The 19,205-nt window shown below is 42.2% G+C and overlaps 1 protein-coding gene across 3 annotated transcripts in view; it reads right to left on the bottom strand.

The window, feature by feature from the left end:
- The window catches only part of fnbp1l (formin binding protein 1-like), a 55,657-nt gene that overhangs the window by 8,217 nt on the left and 28,235 nt on the right, over positions 1-19,205 (bottom strand). For all 3 annotated transcript variants that reach the window (XM_026146538.1, XM_026146541.1, XM_026146539.1), the window contains exons 2-9: positions 13,822-13,937; positions 10,403-10,453; positions 7,388-7,535; positions 6,325-6,387; positions 5,177-5,281; positions 4,775-4,903; positions 4,019-4,165; positions 3,662-3,895 (exon numbers count right to left, since the gene is read on the bottom strand). In XM_026146538.1, the coding sequence (XP_026002323.1) occupies positions 3,662-3,895; positions 4,019-4,165; positions 4,775-4,903; positions 5,177-5,281; positions 6,325-6,387; positions 7,388-7,535; positions 10,403-10,453; positions 13,822-13,937 (993 nt within the window). The remainder of the gene's footprint in view (positions 1-3,661; positions 3,896-4,018; positions 4,166-4,774; positions 4,904-5,176; positions 5,282-6,324; positions 6,388-7,387; positions 7,536-10,402; positions 10,454-13,821; positions 13,938-19,205) is intronic.

The following is a 19,205-nucleotide window of genomic DNA, read 5'->3' as shown; positions in this document are numbered from 1 at the left end:
TTCATTAAGGGACAAAGGAAAACACAAAACTAACAGAGAGCAACAAACGTACTGGTAAACTAGTTAAAAACATGTTCTTGCATCAAATAACAACATCCCAACTACCCAATGTGTGGGCAGTGACAGCCTGCAGAGCGTTTGAGTCACAGTTCACATTTAAAGGAATGTCTTGTAAAGTACTGCATCCTGCTGCTGGCTTTGTGCTACTCTGCTCTTTGACAGCAGGTGGCAGCACAACAGTCACTGATGCACAGTTCATTCTCCACATAAAGCCGGGCTTGCTGCTGCTGCTGCCATCTTGCTCAGGGAGGTCTGACTACAGGCTCTGACCCAGTCCTATAAAATGTCATATGCTGTGCTGCTAAATGGCTCATCGGCAGCTTCCTAACCAAGTGAAGCTCTCTTCCACAATGTGTCTTCAGTCTTGTCTCCCATCCCTCACCCCCAATCGGTCGCTGCATATGGCTGCTTCTCCCTGAGCCTGGTTCTGCTGGAGGTTTTCTTCCTGTTAAAAAAACATTTTCCTTCCCACTGTCGCCAAGAGGTTGCTCAATAAATAAAAATTAATCGTATTGACTTGATCCTGTCCTGTTTTACATTTCACGGCAGAGCCTCACAATAAAAGCAGCTGCAGAATAATATGGACCTTGCACAATATTTTATAAAACTCATACTAGGTCTACAAAAACAAGCATTTTCTAACTGAAATTTTTCATTTTAAAATGTCCTCACATCATCTGTAAAAGTAGAATGAACACCGTGCTCCAAATTCAGCAGCATAAGATTTCTTTCTTTCTTTTTTTTTTTAAATCCTCTGTCCTCGTTCATACATGGCCCAGGCATGGCTGCACCTGAGCAATAACACAGGAGCGCAGATGCATTTTTTCAAAGATCAGCAGCGAGCAGTGTGTGTTATATTCACAGGCACAGTACCTGTGAGTGAAGATGGCAGATTCATGCTGGCAGACATGGAGGTAAACAAAGTACGATCCAATAACAGGGCTTCAAATTGCAAGATATTATCACGTTCCATACTGGTACTTCAACTATCCATATATCCATGAATCTACTGTTAACAGTATACTGCTTTGTTTTTACCCTGTCCAAGAAGAATAAAGCGGCTCAAAGAGATGCACTCAAAATGAATCCATTATCATAAACACTTGCTAAAATATGCCACCTTGCACATTTGTTTAAACTCTCAGATTGCATCAAATTTAGTAGACCAAACAAAAAGCCGCCAATCACAGATGAAGCTGACAGACCTGAAAGGAATAAAAGCCAATTAAAGCAGAGGACTGAAACGGAGTCTGAATGTTATTCACATGTTTGTGTTAAAACTGTGAGAGAGCAAAAAGCTCTGTTTGACAGCTGAATGAAGCCATTAGCAGAGCGACACACACACACACACTACAACTACAGCCTCAGACCAACATCTGCACAACACGTCTGATGTTGGCATCTCTGTTTTTATTTTGTATGCCTCCCACAAACACAACACTGCAGCCACAATGCCAAAAATACCCTCTGAATCCCTCGCACACCGACACACCGTCAATCACCAAGGATCCTCCGTCTTGGGATTAGAGCAAAATTCCATCTTATACATGAAGGAAGCAAAATAATCACACCAAGAGAAAAAAGAACGAGAGATAAAAAGAAAAGCAGAGGGTGGAGGATATGGGAGGAAGGGAAAACAGGAAAAAAAGGAGAAATGAGAAGAAGAAATTATATTTTAGGGTGTCTGCAAGTTTCTCAAGTCAAATGACAATGTATGGGCTCGATGTATTCATCAATCAAGGACAAAAGTAGTTAAACGATCCAGGTCAAAACTGAAAGTGTGCTTTTTGTGCTCATTGTGTAAGTCAAGATTGTTATCGTCCACAGAGGGCCTGCAGACAGCCTGTAGAAGAATCGAAAACCAAAAAACACATCAACCTGTCTCACTCGAACACACTACAGGCACTACTGTTTGTCTCACCCCTCTCCTCAGGCTCCGCAAATTTCGCGGGATTCTGGGAACTGTAGTCTTTATCTCAGATAGGTAGTGGCTGACGAGGTCAGAACTAAACCGGCGTGCAAGGAATAACTGGGAGGTGGACCAGGGACGAGAGGAGGAAGGTGGTGGAGGAGGGGAACAGGCGGGGGACTGGGTGGGGGGCAGGAAGAGAGGACAGAGCCAGAGGTCAGGATGACTTATTGGATTCACGGTGCAGTGTTTCTCCTGACGGCAGGTCGTTTTAGATCAGGATGAAATTCTGGGTTTTAACGATCGCTGGAACTTCTACATTTAATTCGCCGAGCCCTTTAAACCTAATAAACTTTGAAAATAAAACAGGAAGTAAGTTTATGACGCTGATTTGTTCAAAAAAAGTGACACATACACAAATACATATTCAGTTTATCTGATGGGAATGCAAACAATCCAGATGAAAAGGGTGCTTTCCCCACTCTGCTGGTACGAGCTCTGCATGCGAGTCCTTTAGTGGTTCAGCCATCATAATCCATCCACAGTCGAATCCTCTAACTCAGCACATTTTTGTTGTAGAGATCTACCAAAAACCTCCACATGCAACTCATCAAATCTCCTGAAAAATCTATCTCAATCAGCTTCTTCACATGATCGCTGGAGCCCGGCGTGGACACTGTTTATTCCAAACTGAGATCAGTTTCACTTTAACATTTTTCTGTCAACGTGGATCGGGGGAGCTCTCTGTTGAAAAGAAGTGATGTCAAATCTAAGCCACACAGTCTTTAAAAAGAAATGATGATGCTCAGATGAACCAACAGCAGGCAGTTAATGATTGATCAATACGGTCTTTATGGAGAGGGGCAAGGTCCAAGGAGTGTGTTGGAGGAAGCATTTGAGGGTGTTGTTATTGGAAAGGTGACAAAAAAAAAAGCTGCAGCTCAACGCGAGCTGAGAATACAAGCTTGATCCAGAGGAAGTGATTAAATATGGGGGAATAACATTAATAATATCTGAAAATATGCAAAAAAAATGACTCTGTAAGAGAAAAATGTATGATGGAAAAGGGCAGGGACGGTTAAAATCAAATGAGCTCCTAATAAAGCTGTCTGACTGTATGTATGAAGTCTGCTAAAGAACACGCTCTAGTGCAATGTAGGTATGTAGGTCACTATGGAGAGCCCTTATAAAGATCCTACTGAGTGATAAACATCTAAGGATTATGGGTAAATAACTGCAAATTCACCTGCAAACAGAAATTTTCAGATCTTTTCTGGATGTTTTACGTTATGACACTATTATTTTTTTAGGTCTATATTTTGATTAGGGGCGATCGTGGCTCAAGAGTTGGGCGTTCGTCTTGTAATCGGAAGGTTGCCGGTTCAAGCCCCGGCTGTGACAGTCTCGGTCGTTGTGTCCTTGGGCAAGACACTTCACCCGTTGCCTACTGGTGGTGGTCAGAGGGCCCGGTGGCGCCAGTGTCCGGCAGCCTCGCCTCTGTCAGTGCGCCCCAGGGTGGCTGTGGCTACAATGTAGCTTGCCATCACCAGTGTGTGAATGTGTGTGTGAATGGGTGGATGACTGTGTATAGTGTAAAGCGCTATACAAATACAGACCATTTGATAGACTAACATGAACAGGTCCACAAGGGTGAATTATTCAACAACAAGAAGCATTCATCACTTCCTGTACCTTTGGTTTCTTCCCAAACAGCCAGAGCTTGTTCTTGGTTCTGCTCATGGGGTGTTTCGGATCAGATCGTGGCCCCGGTGCCCCGTCTCGCTCTCTGTCTCTGTCTCCTTTGGGCGTGTTGCTGATGGTACCATCTGAGCCCGTTCTGCTCAAATTCTGACTGAAGTCCTCGAAGGGGAAGTCAGCAGGAGGTTCAAAGCCAGATTTGAATGACTCCACAACTATTGCTGAATCCTGGGAAGTGAGGAGGAAAATAAGTTTTCCTATCTTTATCCAAACACCAACCCCACGTCTAGACAGACAGATTTCTGAAGATGCTAGCAATAACCGCTCTTTTTCCTTTCTTCCTACACTTACCCTTCGCTCGTCTACAGCCTTGGCAGCTGAAACCATTCCCTCTAGACATTTGGAGATGATGGGAATAACTCTCCGCTCTGCCTCAGCAAAGCTTCGATATGTCTCTCCAAGCTTTACCGTCCGACGTTCATCCATGTTCTGCAGATTCTGTTACACAGAGCACAGGAAATGGAATCAACACTAGGAAGTAGCCAAGTACTACACACACATAGACACACACACACAGACACACGTGCAAACCCCTGCAAGCAGATCCTTTTAATGACAAACACTGATACCTGGTTAGAAGATCAGTTAAAGCCATGTGTTCAACATTTAATGGGTCACTAACACAGAGCACTATGCTTTCACTGAAATGGAAACCTTTATACAAAGTCATTGAAAAACAATGAAAAAGAATCAGTGAGATTGTGTCCGTAAATAACAACGTGGACTTGAAGGTACAATTCCCTTCAAATCGTTTCAGTTTTATTTATATTGAGCCAAATAACAACAACAACCTCTTCAAGGTCCTTTATATTGTAAGGTAAAGACCCCTCAATAAAATCAAATGACCCCCCAACACCCAACCCAACCCACCCCCTTCCTCCATGAGCACGCACTTGGCGACAGTGGGATGGAAAATCTCCCTTTTAACAGGAAGAAACCTCCAGGTTCATGGAGGAGGGACTATGTGTTGTGACAGGTTCTGTGTGAGGGGAGGAAGGTGTGCTGTAGAGAGAGAGCCAGAGCTACAGTTCAACATGTCTGAGTTACCTTAAAGATCTGTGGTATGGCACTGTGGAAATGTTTCCACTGCTCTGCATTGAAGCTCTGGAGCTGAGCGGCGTACTCGTTCTTGCTCTCATCAGCCGCGTGAGTGCGCATGTAGAACTGGGCTTTGGCCTGAACAGATCATACACACCAACACAACATCAACAGTCACTGATGTCCCACCAACCTCCAGTCTGTCCACATTATAAATCACATGCATCACGGTGCTACGACTAATTCTGAAGCCATAACAAATTCAAATACTGTGTTTTCCAATTTTCAAAAGGAGGGAAAAGTCACGTCATTGCATAGATCCCACAGTGCAAACAAGCCGAGGAGACTGCTACCACAGCATCTTACAGTTTAAGGCACATAACGGTGTTATTACAGGTGGGGGCTTCCTACCTTCTCCACCTCTGATTTGGTGGCGTTGATGTCATTATCTAGCCGCTCGTAGGTGATCTGGGACTTCTCTGCTTCTTTGCACTCTCTTTCAAATTTCTTTTTACTCTGAAAGGGAGAAAATAAACGCACAATTTTAAATAAATTGAGTAATCAAAAGATTATATAACATTTTCGCAGCCTCTCCATTTCTTGTCTCAATAAAAAAAATGTAAAAATAAAAAAAAATATGTGAATGAGAGGGAGATGAATCAGAGAGGAGGATAGTTTATTTCCTGCCAAGCCATCTGGGTTACATTACCAGTGAAGGAAACGCAGCGAATAGCTGAGACATTACAGTTCAGTCACCAGGTAGTCACCATTAAAGTCACGCAGCCCACACACTGAAACACTCGAATGGTTGTGCAGCACTGAACTCAACTAATGGGCCTCGGGCCAGGAAATGTGAAAAGATAAGAATTATTAACTTTTTTATTTACGTTTATTTTGGAGTTGTTGTGATTACAGAGAGGTCTTGTAATGAGCACTGGTGTAAAATAACTCAGCTCACGCAAGTGAATGATCTCAGATGAACAAATGCAGTCTCTCGCTCCTTCTTTCTCTCTCTTGAGCCCGTAAAGAGCCAAAAAGCAAGCCTGTCAGGGGCCAAATGCGGCACATGGGCCTTGCCTTGCTGTGGGAGGGGTTGGTCTGCACTGAGGTCTCTGTCTCTGTGTATGTGTGTTTTTTCAGTGTGTTTCCTGGTCTTGGCCCCTGTCTTCAGTCCCTGCAGACTGGGAAGTTTGCCAGGAAGAAGAAAGGAACCCAGCTGTCTTTTCACACTCAGACCATGTGCTTTAATATTACAATATTACATATACATACATACATATATATGTGTTTATATATATAAATTAGCACAGATAGTGAAATGCTAAAATCAAATGCAAGTACCCTGAAATTGCATATTTCATTCTTGTATAAATAATGTAACGTGTGAAAGTGGGGGATAAAGTGGATCCTATTTGTCCTTCTGTTACCTTTGTTAACATATCTTACATTCCTCATGCAAACAAGTATGAGATGAATAAAGCCGGCTGTCCTGAGCAGATGATATTTACACTAAACAGTACATTTTTCTACTCAAACCTCCTCCTTCTCGCCTCACTTACATTGTCCATCTGTTTCCAGCAGTGATCCAAATGCTGCTGGGCCTTTCTGCCCTCCTGTAGATGCTGCTCATTTATGCACACACACAAACACACACAACGAGACACATTTACACAGAAGCAGAAAATACATATAAATATGTGCACAAATACAAAATTACTGGACTCTGTGTCACAGTCACATATATAACAACAATTACTTGAAGGAAGAGTTCAGTTCAGTTACTAAAGCAGTAAATGTCCTCAGCTGTACCAGACGCCTTAGTTTGTGCGATTGTCATGGAAATGAATCTGTTGACATGCATATTGAGAACTATGTGATGCACTTAAAAGTTTATAAGACTAATACTGCAGTGGCTGTTCAGCTGGGATTGTTGCCACACTGATATTAGTATATTTGTGATAATATATTATAAACGAAAGAATGGACAGCACTTCTCTGCCAGCATTAGAATCTATGCCAACCTTTCATGCTTTTCAATCCTAAATGTACAGTTACTCTGTTCAAAGATTATATTATAGATGGGAAAGACTTGAGCTGCTACGAAGGATATCACGAAGTCTCTCTAGCTGCAGCCCCACCCACCTGCTATTAAAACGTCCTGATCCTAAACCTATATGTAGTCTTTAAACATCTAAATACAAACAAAAACCACTATCATGTTGGTGTAATCCTAAGATACTACTGTCCCTACAAGAATGAGTGTTGGATTGCTATAGAGCACAAAACCAGCAGAGGGCGCTGTTTTCCCCCAAACACATGGCTTTTAGCCTTTCACTTTTTGCCATCAGCAGATGGTGGAAAAGACAGATGGTTAACATTACATCCAACATATTTATCCTCTTAAGTAAAGCCAAGCAGAACACAAATTCATATGAAGGCGACACAGCGGATGTTAAGGGCAAACAGCAACATCCGTTTTATGATGGGAAGCAACAGTTTCTTTGACAAATGTGATCTAACAGCGAATGAGCTGAAAACAGACAGAAAAGAAAGCACATGTTTGGCTTTTGTTCAGTGGCACGCAGCGGGAGCAGTGAAGTATGAACATGTTAATGTACTCACATGCTTCCTCTCAGCTTTCAGGTCCTGGCTGTACCTCATCAGCTCGCCATAAACCCTGTGAGCCATCTCCTCCGCCACCACCTCCCTCTGACCGGCATAGTCATTAAGCTCATTGAGTATGGAGTAGAAAGACAGACATGACGTGAACCTGCAGGAGAGACACATAATTAACACGTGATTAAGACATAACATGTCCCGTGTCTTCTAGTGTACTACACGCATATGCACAAAAACATAAACTCTAAGCCAGGGACATCAAACTCATTTTACATCATGGGTGCATCTCCCTTTGATCTTAAGTGGGCCGGATCAGTGAAACTCCCTTTGTTTTTTATAGTGTAAAGAAGTTTATCTACACATTTAGTCCTGAAATATCTTAATATAAGAAAAAGAAGTGAAACTGCAACAGCATGTCTCAGTTTTGAAAAACAAAAAAAATATACGGCAGTAGTAAATGAAAGAAATGGGCCAGCACTGCTCTTTAGGCTTAACTTGTAAGAAATAAATGTGTAAAATTACAGGAAAGGATCTGGTAGCTCAATGGACATATTTAGATAGTGAAATACAGGAACCTTTCAGTCATTCCATTGTTTAATCTATTACTTAATTACATTGGTGTATTATTAATGGCCATGTGGAAGGTCTTTATCGCCTAAATGTATGAAAATGCAGTTACAACTCCAAAATTTATGCTCTTCTTTACATTTTCCATAGCTGTCCAGTGGGCCCGACTGGAGTCTTTGCTAGGCTGATTCTGATCCCTGGGCTTCAAGTTTGACACCCCTGCTCCAAACAAACTACTACATCCAAACATTCTGCACTGCTTTATTTAGTTTTTTTTATTTGTGTCATATTCTTTAGTTACATATAAATGACACTCAAACTGGTGTGGAACTCATTTTAACGTATCCCGCTGCAGTTAGAAGCTTACATACATTCATCATGGAGGTGAATGTTTTGTTAATATTAGCCTTTCAATTATTTCTGTGAACTGTTGTTGTTTTGAGGCTGAATGATTACACTGCAAACATCATTTAAATCACAGCTTTAATTTTTGCAGAAATAAATACAGGGTATACATACTTTACATGCAGCGCACCTGATTTAAAAAAAACAAAGTGACTCTCAGGAAGCTGCACCTTTACCAGGTGCTTCTGGTGTCAACAAGTTTCTGGCACAATTTCTGGTTGTTCTTCTAGGAAGGATTAGTGGAGTTAAATTGAAATGGTTGTTTTCCTGGCAACTGACTTTTAGTTGTTTTATATATTTCAGAGGCAGCCTTAATGTGTGACTGAGGTCACTGCCCAGCTGAGTCCAAGCTTCAAATGGCAGTTTGAGGTTATGCTGAGGCAGTCTACCTTCTTCATTATCATGGGTACAGTGCTCTTGGTCCTCACTTTTACGCCTACAAAACAAAGTAGCATCTAAAGGTGTGACTCATCTGACCATTTAATTTCCAGAAGCTCTCAGTACTAGAGAACATGCATCTTTCTTGGACAACAGCCTATCAGTCCATGGCGATGTGAAGCTTCTTCACAGCAGACTGTGACATTGATGTTTCACTGATGTCTTGGAGGATTTTTTTTTTTCTTCTGACCATCTGAACCAACTCATCTCAGGGTGACAGCCAGCCTCTCTTTCAGACCTAAGCTAAATGGATATCCTCCCCAGCAACTTGTACTTTTCACCTGATGTTCTGCAAACATTAAACTCTGGAGCTCTCAGGCACATGGGCCCAGAAACCAGTTGGCAACCCGCTGGTCACGTCATGTCCCAAGGGAAAAATGTGTCGTTTCTGAAGGCTGTAAGCTGGGTGAAATTAGAGAGTCGCAGAGAAGCTGGTTTCTTCTACACAAACTACGGACAGCTGTGGCAATCTGCTCTTGCTAGGAGGTTTTCACTGCAGCATGATATACCTCTAAGACCAATTTCACCAACAACCTTCCACAACCGTTCACCAACCATTCAGGGAATGCACATTGTTCCCCAGTGTCCTGTGGCTACCAGGCAGTCACTGACCAGTCTCTTGGCCTGCATAACTGGAGCTTTAACAAGAGATTTCCCGACAACTGCCAGGAACCATCAACAGCCACTCACAACTGGTCAAATTATACTCATTCTTCCACAGTGCCCAGTGGTTGCCAGGCAGTTGCCAACTGGTCTCTAGGTCTGTGTGACTGGGGCCTTAGAAATGGCTCCAAGAAACATTATAGACACGTGTGAATCTACAGTTCTCCTCTTCAGATCTGAACTGAGCACCCTGGACTTTTTTACTGTTCTTGGTCAGACCGACGAGTGCTGTGAAAAGAAAATCTATAAGAAAAGAAGCTGCAGCTGTGATCAGTCAGGATCACTCACAGGAATTGTGAGTGCCTTGTCAACACATTTTGAAACTTTTAGTACCTCTGAAAGACAGTGCAAGTATATTGTTGGCTATGTATATTTAATTTCAACTTAAAACATATTTTAGGAAACACATAATAAATTCCTGAGTCATTTGCATGTTATGCATCTAGTCCAGCATTAAAAAACAAAAAAAAGCAGTTCACAGAATTTACTGAAACCCAAGATAGCGAAAATATTTACATCCATGATGAGTGTGTGCCAACTTTCTAAAGAAACTGTGTCTCCAAACCTTCAAACAAAGAAACAAAGAATCCACATTCTCAGACTTTTGTTTGTAAGACATCAGCCTTCACAAACTCGCAGCTTAATGGTGTATTATCCTTTTCTACTTAATGAAAATCAAAAATCAGTCATGTGATTTGGCTGTGGCTTTTGCTTACAATTAAAGAACAGAAAAACAAAGACTGAACAGTTTTGACATTTTTAGTAATTTTTTTTATTTTTTATTTTTTTAGCACACATATGCCATGGCATCAAAGCCAGCGTCTGGGTCCTTCCAACAGACAAACAGTATTTATAAAGTGTCCCACAGGCCTTTTCCGCTCTTACCGTCTGCAGACATCCGACAAGTAAACAAAAGCAGAAACACAGACACTTAAGGTTACTCACCTCGGCTCCTCATCTTTGGAGCGCTTTGGACAATATTTCTTCACCAAGTTCCTGACAGACAAAAGACACAGAGAAGCAGACTTGTGTAAGACATTTTAACTGTGGTAGAGAGACACACACATGTATACACACACACACACATATAGAAAATAGGCATCATAGTTTATTATTAGAGATGAATAACACATTTAAACATCAAAGTCTCTGCCTGTCCATTCCCTCAGGCTCTGCTAGCACAAACTACAGTTACAGTGTGATTTAATTATTTAGCTAGAGTGCAGAGGAGTGCATGCACGCATGCAACAAACTATGCATGCGTGTGTGCGCACGCACACACGCAGGCATGCGAGTTGTCTTGCTATCAGTGACAAAATAAGGAGTTTCTGCCTGATTTCCTGGAAACATGTTTCATGCAGACCTTTGATCACTCTTCACAAATCCTCAGCGGTGTGCGTCTTTTTTTCATCTATTCACAAGAGATATCCCCCCTTTGAAATCCCAAATGCGCCGCCAGTGGGACTCTACTGGTTTTTAAATGTGAGTTACTAGGTCCGTGCCCGGTGAGTTTTGAAAAAGGTTGAATCAACAGACACAGTGAATAAACACACGAGGCACTGTGCTGATGCTGTTATAGCTCAGACTTTGAGCATGCTGGAGACAAAGACAGGCTGCTGTTAAATACATATATTTACTAGAGATGGACCGATCCGATATCGGTATCGGTCCGATACTGACCTAAATTACTGGATCGGATATCGGAGAAAAATAAAAAATGTAATCCGATCCATTAAATATCACGAAAGCACCTCACAAAACTTGCAACACGCCGTAACTCACCTCAGAACGTTAGCACGTCGGAGCAGTATGCATCACGTGATAGAGCGGCTGTGGCATGCGGGACCTGTCGGTGGTCTGGATAGCATTTGGAGCTTCGCTAGCAACCCGGCATTTCATCTCCGACAAAGTTATCCCGAGAGAAGTAAAGCAAGTGTGTAAGTCCATCTCTGAATGTTTGTAAAGCATTCCTGCATTAAGCTTAACAAACGATATATGGAGCGACTGCCTCTTCTTGCTGCTACTTCAATCATGAAACTGCTTAACGATCAGCTGATCGGCTTTTCTGTCGCGAGTCCGTGTCTCTAGTTTGCTTTTGGCCCACTTTGCACCAGAAAGAGGAAACCAGCGGCTGAACAACAGCAGCACGTTTAAGCTTGATCAGCTGTTGTTAGAATTTATTTATTATTACTTTCTACTCGAGGATCTTTTTCTACGTAGCTGACGCTGTGCGCCCTATGTGTTGTAAGGAGGACGTAGTAGAGAACACCATGAGAACGTTAAAGGGTGAAGTGTGGGCGTTGATCGTATATACCGGGACAATCGCACATACCTGTATAAAAGAACAGGTATGTGCATTATGCAGGACATCGTTGTTTTAACAACCCTCAAAATGGCAAAGAGACACGCTTACGAAGCACAGTTTAAACTGAAGGCCATCAGCTACGCGGAGGAACATGGAAATCGAGCAGCGGCGAGAGAATTTAAGATTAACGAATCGATGGTTTGCAAATGGAGGAAGCTGGAAAACAAGCTCCGGCAGGTCAAGAAAACGCAGCTGAGTTTCCGCGGACATAAGGCGAGGTGGCCCGAGTTGGAGGAAAGACTCGAGCGGTGGATCATCGAGCAAAGAGCGAGCGGGAGAAGCGTTTCGACGGTCACCATTCGGCTAAAAGCAGTTTCACTAGCTGAAGAGATGAACATTGAACATTTCCGAGGAGGTCCGTCTTGGTGCTTTCGTTTTATGAAACGGTGCCATTTTTCTATCCGGACCAGGACTACGGTAGCGCAGCAACTTCCAGCGGATTATAAGGAAAAGCTGGCCATCTTCCGCTCCTACTGCAGCAAACACATCGGTGACAAAAACATCCAGCCCAGCCACATCACAAACATGGACGAGGTCCCGCTCACTTTTGACATCCCGGTGAGTCACACTGTGGAGAAGCAGGGGACCAGCACGGTAGCGATACGCACAACGGGGTATGAAAAGTCTTCTTTTACTGTTGTGCTTGGCTGCCATGCTAATGGACAGAAACTGCCGCCTATGGTGATTTTTAAGCGAAAGACTTTGCCTAAAGAGAAGTTTCCAGCAGGAATCATCATTAAGGCAAATGAAAAGGGCTGGATGGATGAGGAAATGATGAAAGAGTGGCTGAGGGAGGTGTATGTAAGGAGACCAGGTGGTTTTTTTCCACGCATCACCATCGCTGTTGATCTGTGACTCTATGCGTGCCCATCTCACAGCCGATGTGAAAAAACTAGTGAAACAAATGAACTGTGAGCTTGCTGTCATTCCGGGAGGCCTGACAAAGGAACTCCAACCGCTGGACATCGGTGTGAACCGCCCGTTCAAAGTAAGGCTGCAAGCGGCCTGGGAGCGATGGATGACCGGTGGAGACCACAGTTTCACCAAGAGTGGAAGGCAGCGCCGGGCGAGTTACGCCACAATTTGCCAATGGATTGTAGATGCTTGGGCTAACATGTCTGCTGGCACTGTTGTTCGAGCTTTCGCAAAAGCCGGCATCGTTTCCGAGGAGCCGCACGGCACGGAAAGTGACTCTGACGGTGAAGACAGTGAACCTGGCATGTTTGATGGAGATTTAGCGCAGCTGTTCAATTCAGACACAGAGGATGAGGACTTCGATGGGTTTGATTGATGATAAAAATGTGAGTACCAAACTTTGTTTTGCTCCTGCTTTATTTTTAAATACGCACACTTGTATGCTTGTGTGTTGTTGATGATGACGATTACCGGCAATAGAAATGTGAGTAAGGTACCGAACTCAGGTTTGCTCCCGCTTTATTTTTAAATACGCATACGGTACTTGTATGCGCCCTATGGTCCAGTGCGCCTTATGTGTGTGTTAAATACAGTAAGGGCACACATAACTGAGACTGCGCCTTTTAGCACAGTGCGCCTTATGGTCGTGAAAATACGGTATTCTAAGTATATTGCATTTTTTGTCTTGAAGAAAGGCTTTTTGCTGTTGGTGTGTTACTGCTCTTAATGAACCCAACAGTGCACACGCAGCTGTATTATACCAAAGGATATAAATATTCATTTGGGATTCAGTCCCAGGAGTGGCAGCATTTACATTAGCCTGATCAAATGCACAAAAAAAGCTTCAATATAGAATCTTCAGCATCAAAGGATTACCCAGTATGTATATGAAGGAAAAGACAACACCATCACACTTAATCTGTGTCTCATAAAGCTGCATTTTATGCTTTTTTTGTCTTAAAGTATATCAATATAACTTTCTGTATTTGACATTTCGAATATGTGTGTGTGTGTGTGTGTGTGTGTGTGTGTGTGTGTGTGTGTGTGTGTGTGTGTGTGTGTGTGTGTGTGTGTGTGTGTGTACCGTAGCTGCTTGGCATAGTTTTGCTCTATCTCCAGTCTCTCCTTGACAAACTTTGCATAGCGCTCAAGAAAGTCAATCCCCCATTGAGTGTGTTTGTCCAGATTCTCGAACTGGTCCTAAAGACAAAAACACAGTAAGACAGAAAAAGACACATTTAATAAGGACTTTCAGGACACGGTGAACAAAGGGTTCAATTTCAAAGATTAGTCAGCAGTCCATGTGGAATGACTCTGAACATACAAATGAGATACACATTTCCTTCTGCTGGCTCAGCTCTAAAAAGTATTAGTGAGCTGTGTACATCTCATGCATCCCTGATTTAAACCACCACATGTGGACAAATCACAATAAATCAGCTGCAGACTCGACATCAGAAGCAGCAAAATTAAGATCAGCATGAGGACGGAATAATGATTGATTCGTACAAATTACATATGACATACTGTTTCAGACTTCAGTATTATTGGTGGTTTGATGAGGAACCCAAAGGCCAGTGAAATCAGTGTCTGTGGCCACATGCCCACATTCGATCCATTCTCATTGAAATCCATCCAGCTGAAGGTTTTCGGGCCAACTGTTTACATTTATTGTGAGTGAACAAGGCATTTTCATGTCCAGATGAGTTGAATCAGCATGATGCATGCAACAACTGTCAAATATGTCCTGCATCATTCTTTTTCATGGGCTACCAATCATCTGTTCACTGCAGTAGTTGCAGTTATTGTCCTGCTCCTGCAGTCAAAGGTTTCTGACTCTCCAGAGGGGATCAGTTCAGCTTGGAAGAGGAGATGTTAACATCTCCATGCGCTTACACAGACGGAGGATACGCATGCAAAGAATGGAGACAGAAAGCAGCCAGGGCGAACATTTACATCCCAGAAATGCTCTTTATAGTCCATCCCTCTCAAACTGATGGAAGCTTCATTGGGTTTGGGTTCTGGTTGCTTTGCTTGAGGTGTTTTTTGAAAAGGAAACCAAGACTTCACTGTTAACTGGTGGTGCAACAATTTTAAACTTTATCATTTAATATATTAGCTTTTTTTGTTTTGTTTTTTGTTGCATTGTAGATTATTCTTTTTCTATCCACAGTGCACTGCCTCATGGCGGTAAACGATCAAGCATCCTGCTCCACAATCACCCTCATCAAACACAATCAACCCTGGACCCTGCCCAGGACAAACACTCTTATCTATAGCCCACATTGGTGGTTGCTGGTCACTTAATTGTTTTGCGTAAGGCCACCACAATGGCTGTAGATTTGCTAATGGCTGTAGCAATTCTTCAGCTGGAACCAGCTTGCACTGTTACTGCTTTTATAGTGGATCTTACTCTGCCTTTTTCACTCAAATACTGAACATCCTTGTCACTTCTGTCAACTCAGATGAACACCATGACTTTTTCAAAGTACTGAAAGCTCTCCATTAAGACAAAATCAAACCAAAAAGGTGGAAATATGTCAACTACTGTGGACACTGACATCAAAATACCCATCAAGTGAGCCACATGAGCTACTGCTCTGTGTGCTTTAGGCTGCATGTGGGTGTGTGAGCGTGTGTGTGTCAACATGAAGCTTGAACTGGAGAAAAAGAAGGTCACAGAGGCAAACATGAAACAGCCAACCCTTGCTTGTCCAGTTATTACTTTCTTCAAACACAAAGAGAACAAAAGGAAGCCGAAACAATACTGCAATTTACCTTGCTGTGTACATAGAACAGCAGTGTCAGCAGCAACTGATACCCATACTTAAATGCCAAGTATGGTCTTAAAATCATTAGCAATATGTTCAGAAGTTAACTGCCAGAGTTCTCACCCACCCTAAGCCTTGGCAGCACATCACCCCCACCCTTATGCATCTTCACTGGCTCCTGGTTAAGTTCTGTATCTCCTACAAAATCCCCCTCCTCACCAACAGATCCCTACACAGCACTCTAGGACGTCCTCCTTCCCTTCACATCATCCTGGAATCGGATTTCCACCAACAGGGATCTACTGTTCACCCCACACACCAGCCTGCCATCCTAAATTTGGCAATGCCCCTCTCTGGCAATTTCAAAAAGCAATTATTATAATAATTATTATTATTATAACCTCAGTTCACACACAGAAACAGCTTCTCTAAATCATATTTCTCTAACCAATGTGGAAAAAACTGCATGTTACTAAAAATGACAGGCATTTTTCCCTCCTGCTATACTTGAATTCAATGTATCACTCTACTATTCTGCCACGTTTTCCTCCCCACTGTCCACTGAGGTCCATAATAAGTGCTTCACTAAAGCTTGTAACATCGTGTTTCCACTGTGAAGTGTGGAAGAAATTCTGTCTGGTTCAAGACAAAAACTGCAAACAAGAGGGGGGGCTGCAGTCCAAAAGCAGCCATCAGTCAAAGAATATGCTCACTAATTACAACCAGTGAGATAAACAAAGCGACCCCAGCATGTTCACACAAGCAGCAGGATGAAACACAGAGTTCCCATTGGTCTCTATGGAGCGTGCTGGCAGTTTCCTCTAAGTGAGAAATAAACTGCAAAAGGGCACATTTTCTTATTCAAGCATAAAGATTTCACCCAAAACCGAGCAGCCAAAGACAAAACAAGAAGCCGAGCAGCAGGGTGAAAAAACAAAAATCAAAGAACGGCAATCTGCATGTTTTGGTGGAGCTTTTGGATCAATATTTTCTGCATCCTGTCTGTCTGGCTGCATCTGGTTAATGCGTACCGGCCCTGTTTCTTGCCAGCCTGTCTGGCTCGTTTTAGCAGCATGTCTGGCTGTGGTTGCGTCAGCCTCTGTGACGGTGCCTATGAATAAGTAATACGAGTATGAGCTCATCCTGTAGTTTGTGGCAAGCTGAGCACAGGCTGCCTCACTGGGGAAATGACAGCATCTTCCCGGTCTTCTCTGGGATGAAAATAACGCTGGCTGAAGAGTTGCAGCCTAAATCTGGGATTTGCAATGTGGCTTGGTCTCAGTAAAGGCACCTGCACCACTCACACTTTCTCTGCAGGGAGTCAAATATCAGTTTTTGGACATCTAGTATTCCTCATAACTACGATAAGTACTAAGTAACAAGACCAGCAATAGTTTTTTTAACCTGTGTATCCAGTCCCGTGTTAAGCCAGTCAGCCGTTATCAGAGTTAGACTGCAGTCTAAGAAGAGAAACTCAGGCATCCCCAGCAACCTCTTCCAACTAGTTCAGGGGAACACCAAGGGTTCCAAAGCCAGCTGAGAGATCTCATTTCTCCGGAGTTTGTCCCAGGTTCTCTTCCCTCACAGAGGAGACATCCAGGAGGCAACCAGTCTCCAAACAGCTGCAGTCTGACTGCAATCACTCTCAGACAGATTGGTGAAGGTTTGCAAATAACTGCCGTCCAATTTGTAGATGGAGACAGACTGCCTACACAATTAATTAGAGTCAGTCTGCACCAGTGATCATCATTTTGCAGCTGAGGACGTGCAGGTCTGCAGACTGAGTAGTGGAGACAGTGGATGAGAGGTTGGGTTTTTGTTTTTTTACAATAATTTATTAAAACGTCTTTCTCATTTTGATGTAGACAGCCATGTGGTCAGATTTAAAATGCAAGCAGTGAGTGGTTCAGTGTTTCGCAGCGTATACACAGTGTATTTTAGCCCAACTCGATCCAAAATTCATTGTGAACTTTTCAATGATGATATTCTACAATGAATTACTGAGATGTGTTATGTGTGTTACTTGTTATACTCTTTGCTCTTTAATACATTTTACCCATTATGACCTGTAATTAATTATCAGAATTTTATTTTTTATTTTTTTGTTAAACAAATACAACCACTAAAATTGAATCTTAAATGCTTATTTTGTTCATTCTAACTTGTATTTGGAAAAATTTGCTGGAAATTCACAACTTAACTTTTTTCAGGAAATGACTTCTTTATCACTAATGCTGTTGTTCCAGGACGGGGTCAAACTTTTCCCTGCAGTATCGAAAATGGTATTGAGTAGCAAGTATTTTCCTCAGTATCGAGTTTGAAATTCTAGTATATTGACAACTCTAGTATTAACACGAGCAGAGGGAGCTCATTTCTGTCGTTTGTATCCGTGATCTCTTCTTTTTTCCACTGCCCAAAGCCTGCAGACACAGGTGAGGACAGGCAGGTAGACTGACCAGTAAATCAATAGCTTCAGTTTCACACTCAGTTTTCTCTTCACTGCAACATCTACCAATCTCTCCATTTCTTGTGAACAAGACCCCAGGGTACTTAAACTCCTCTACTTGAGGCAGTAACGGTGGTGCCAATTATCATCTCCGCAACTTCACACTGGGCTTCAAACCTCCCCAGTATGAGCTGGAGGTCACCATCTAATGAGCCAAAAGAACTACATCATCCACGGAAAACAGAGTGCTGCTTGGCTGTGCCTATCAACTAATCAACTAAGTTTAATATTTAAACTGCTGGTACATTGATCCAAAACAATGTTCATATGTACAAATGAAATATTAAAATGATAAACATACACCTTGGGATTTGATTTCACTGTTTCTGTTTGTATACTATGTGATATTTAAAAAGACTAGCTCACAAAATAACACACATCATACGAGCTGAACCCTCAAAGCAGCAGAAAGGTGAACTAACAGCAATATTATCATCAGCAGGAACACAACATCCTGTCACACAATCCCCACATAATCACAGGAAGAGGTGCCTCCACAAACACAGCAGTAACACTAGACCCCTCCATCACAATGCATTTGGACTGTTGTACAGTGTGTGCTGGGGATAAAAATACTTGCACTGAAAGCGATATCATTTAGCCAGAGCGAAAAATACTTTAACTGAAAATCTTTTAACAAAATAAATAAACCATGCTATTTTTTTGGTTTTAAAGTCTAAACTTTAAAAAAAAACAAACAGAAAAATTAGAGGAAATATTTTTTTTAAGTCTCTCCACCCAAACTAGCATAGATAGCATATCAAAAATAAATTAATGTTGACCTTTGGCTTCATGCACAATCCCAGCTCAGGTAAATGTCCTCTGCTTAACCCATTATGCCCATTAGCCCATTATAACAAAATTCCGGACCAGAGAAGGTGTAACAGTGTAAGTTCCCTATCAGTTAATTACAATATGATGAAAGATTATTACAGATTTTTTTTTTCTGTCTAGTCAAATCATAACACACTCCACTTTTATGACTCACTAGTGGAAAAAAAGATTGTCATTATCTTTATATAACCCAGACTGAGAATCATAGATGACATCAATGCTGCAGTAATGCTTTTGAACATTAACACACATGAACATTTCACTATAAGGAAACTAGGGAGCAAAAAATAAAAATAATGACAATCAATTCCAGTTAGCCTTTATTTCTGCTGGGAGATACAGATACAGGTCCTAGTG

This window comes from Astatotilapia calliptera, chromosome 17, assembly GCF_900246225.1.
Source record: "Astatotilapia calliptera chromosome 17, fAstCal1.2, whole genome shotgun sequence".
NCBI lineage: Eukaryota > Metazoa > Chordata > Actinopteri > Cichliformes > Cichlidae > Astatotilapia > Astatotilapia calliptera.
The sequence above is the reverse complement of the archived record's forward strand: the minus strand, read 5'-3'. Positions and strand labels throughout refer to the sequence as shown.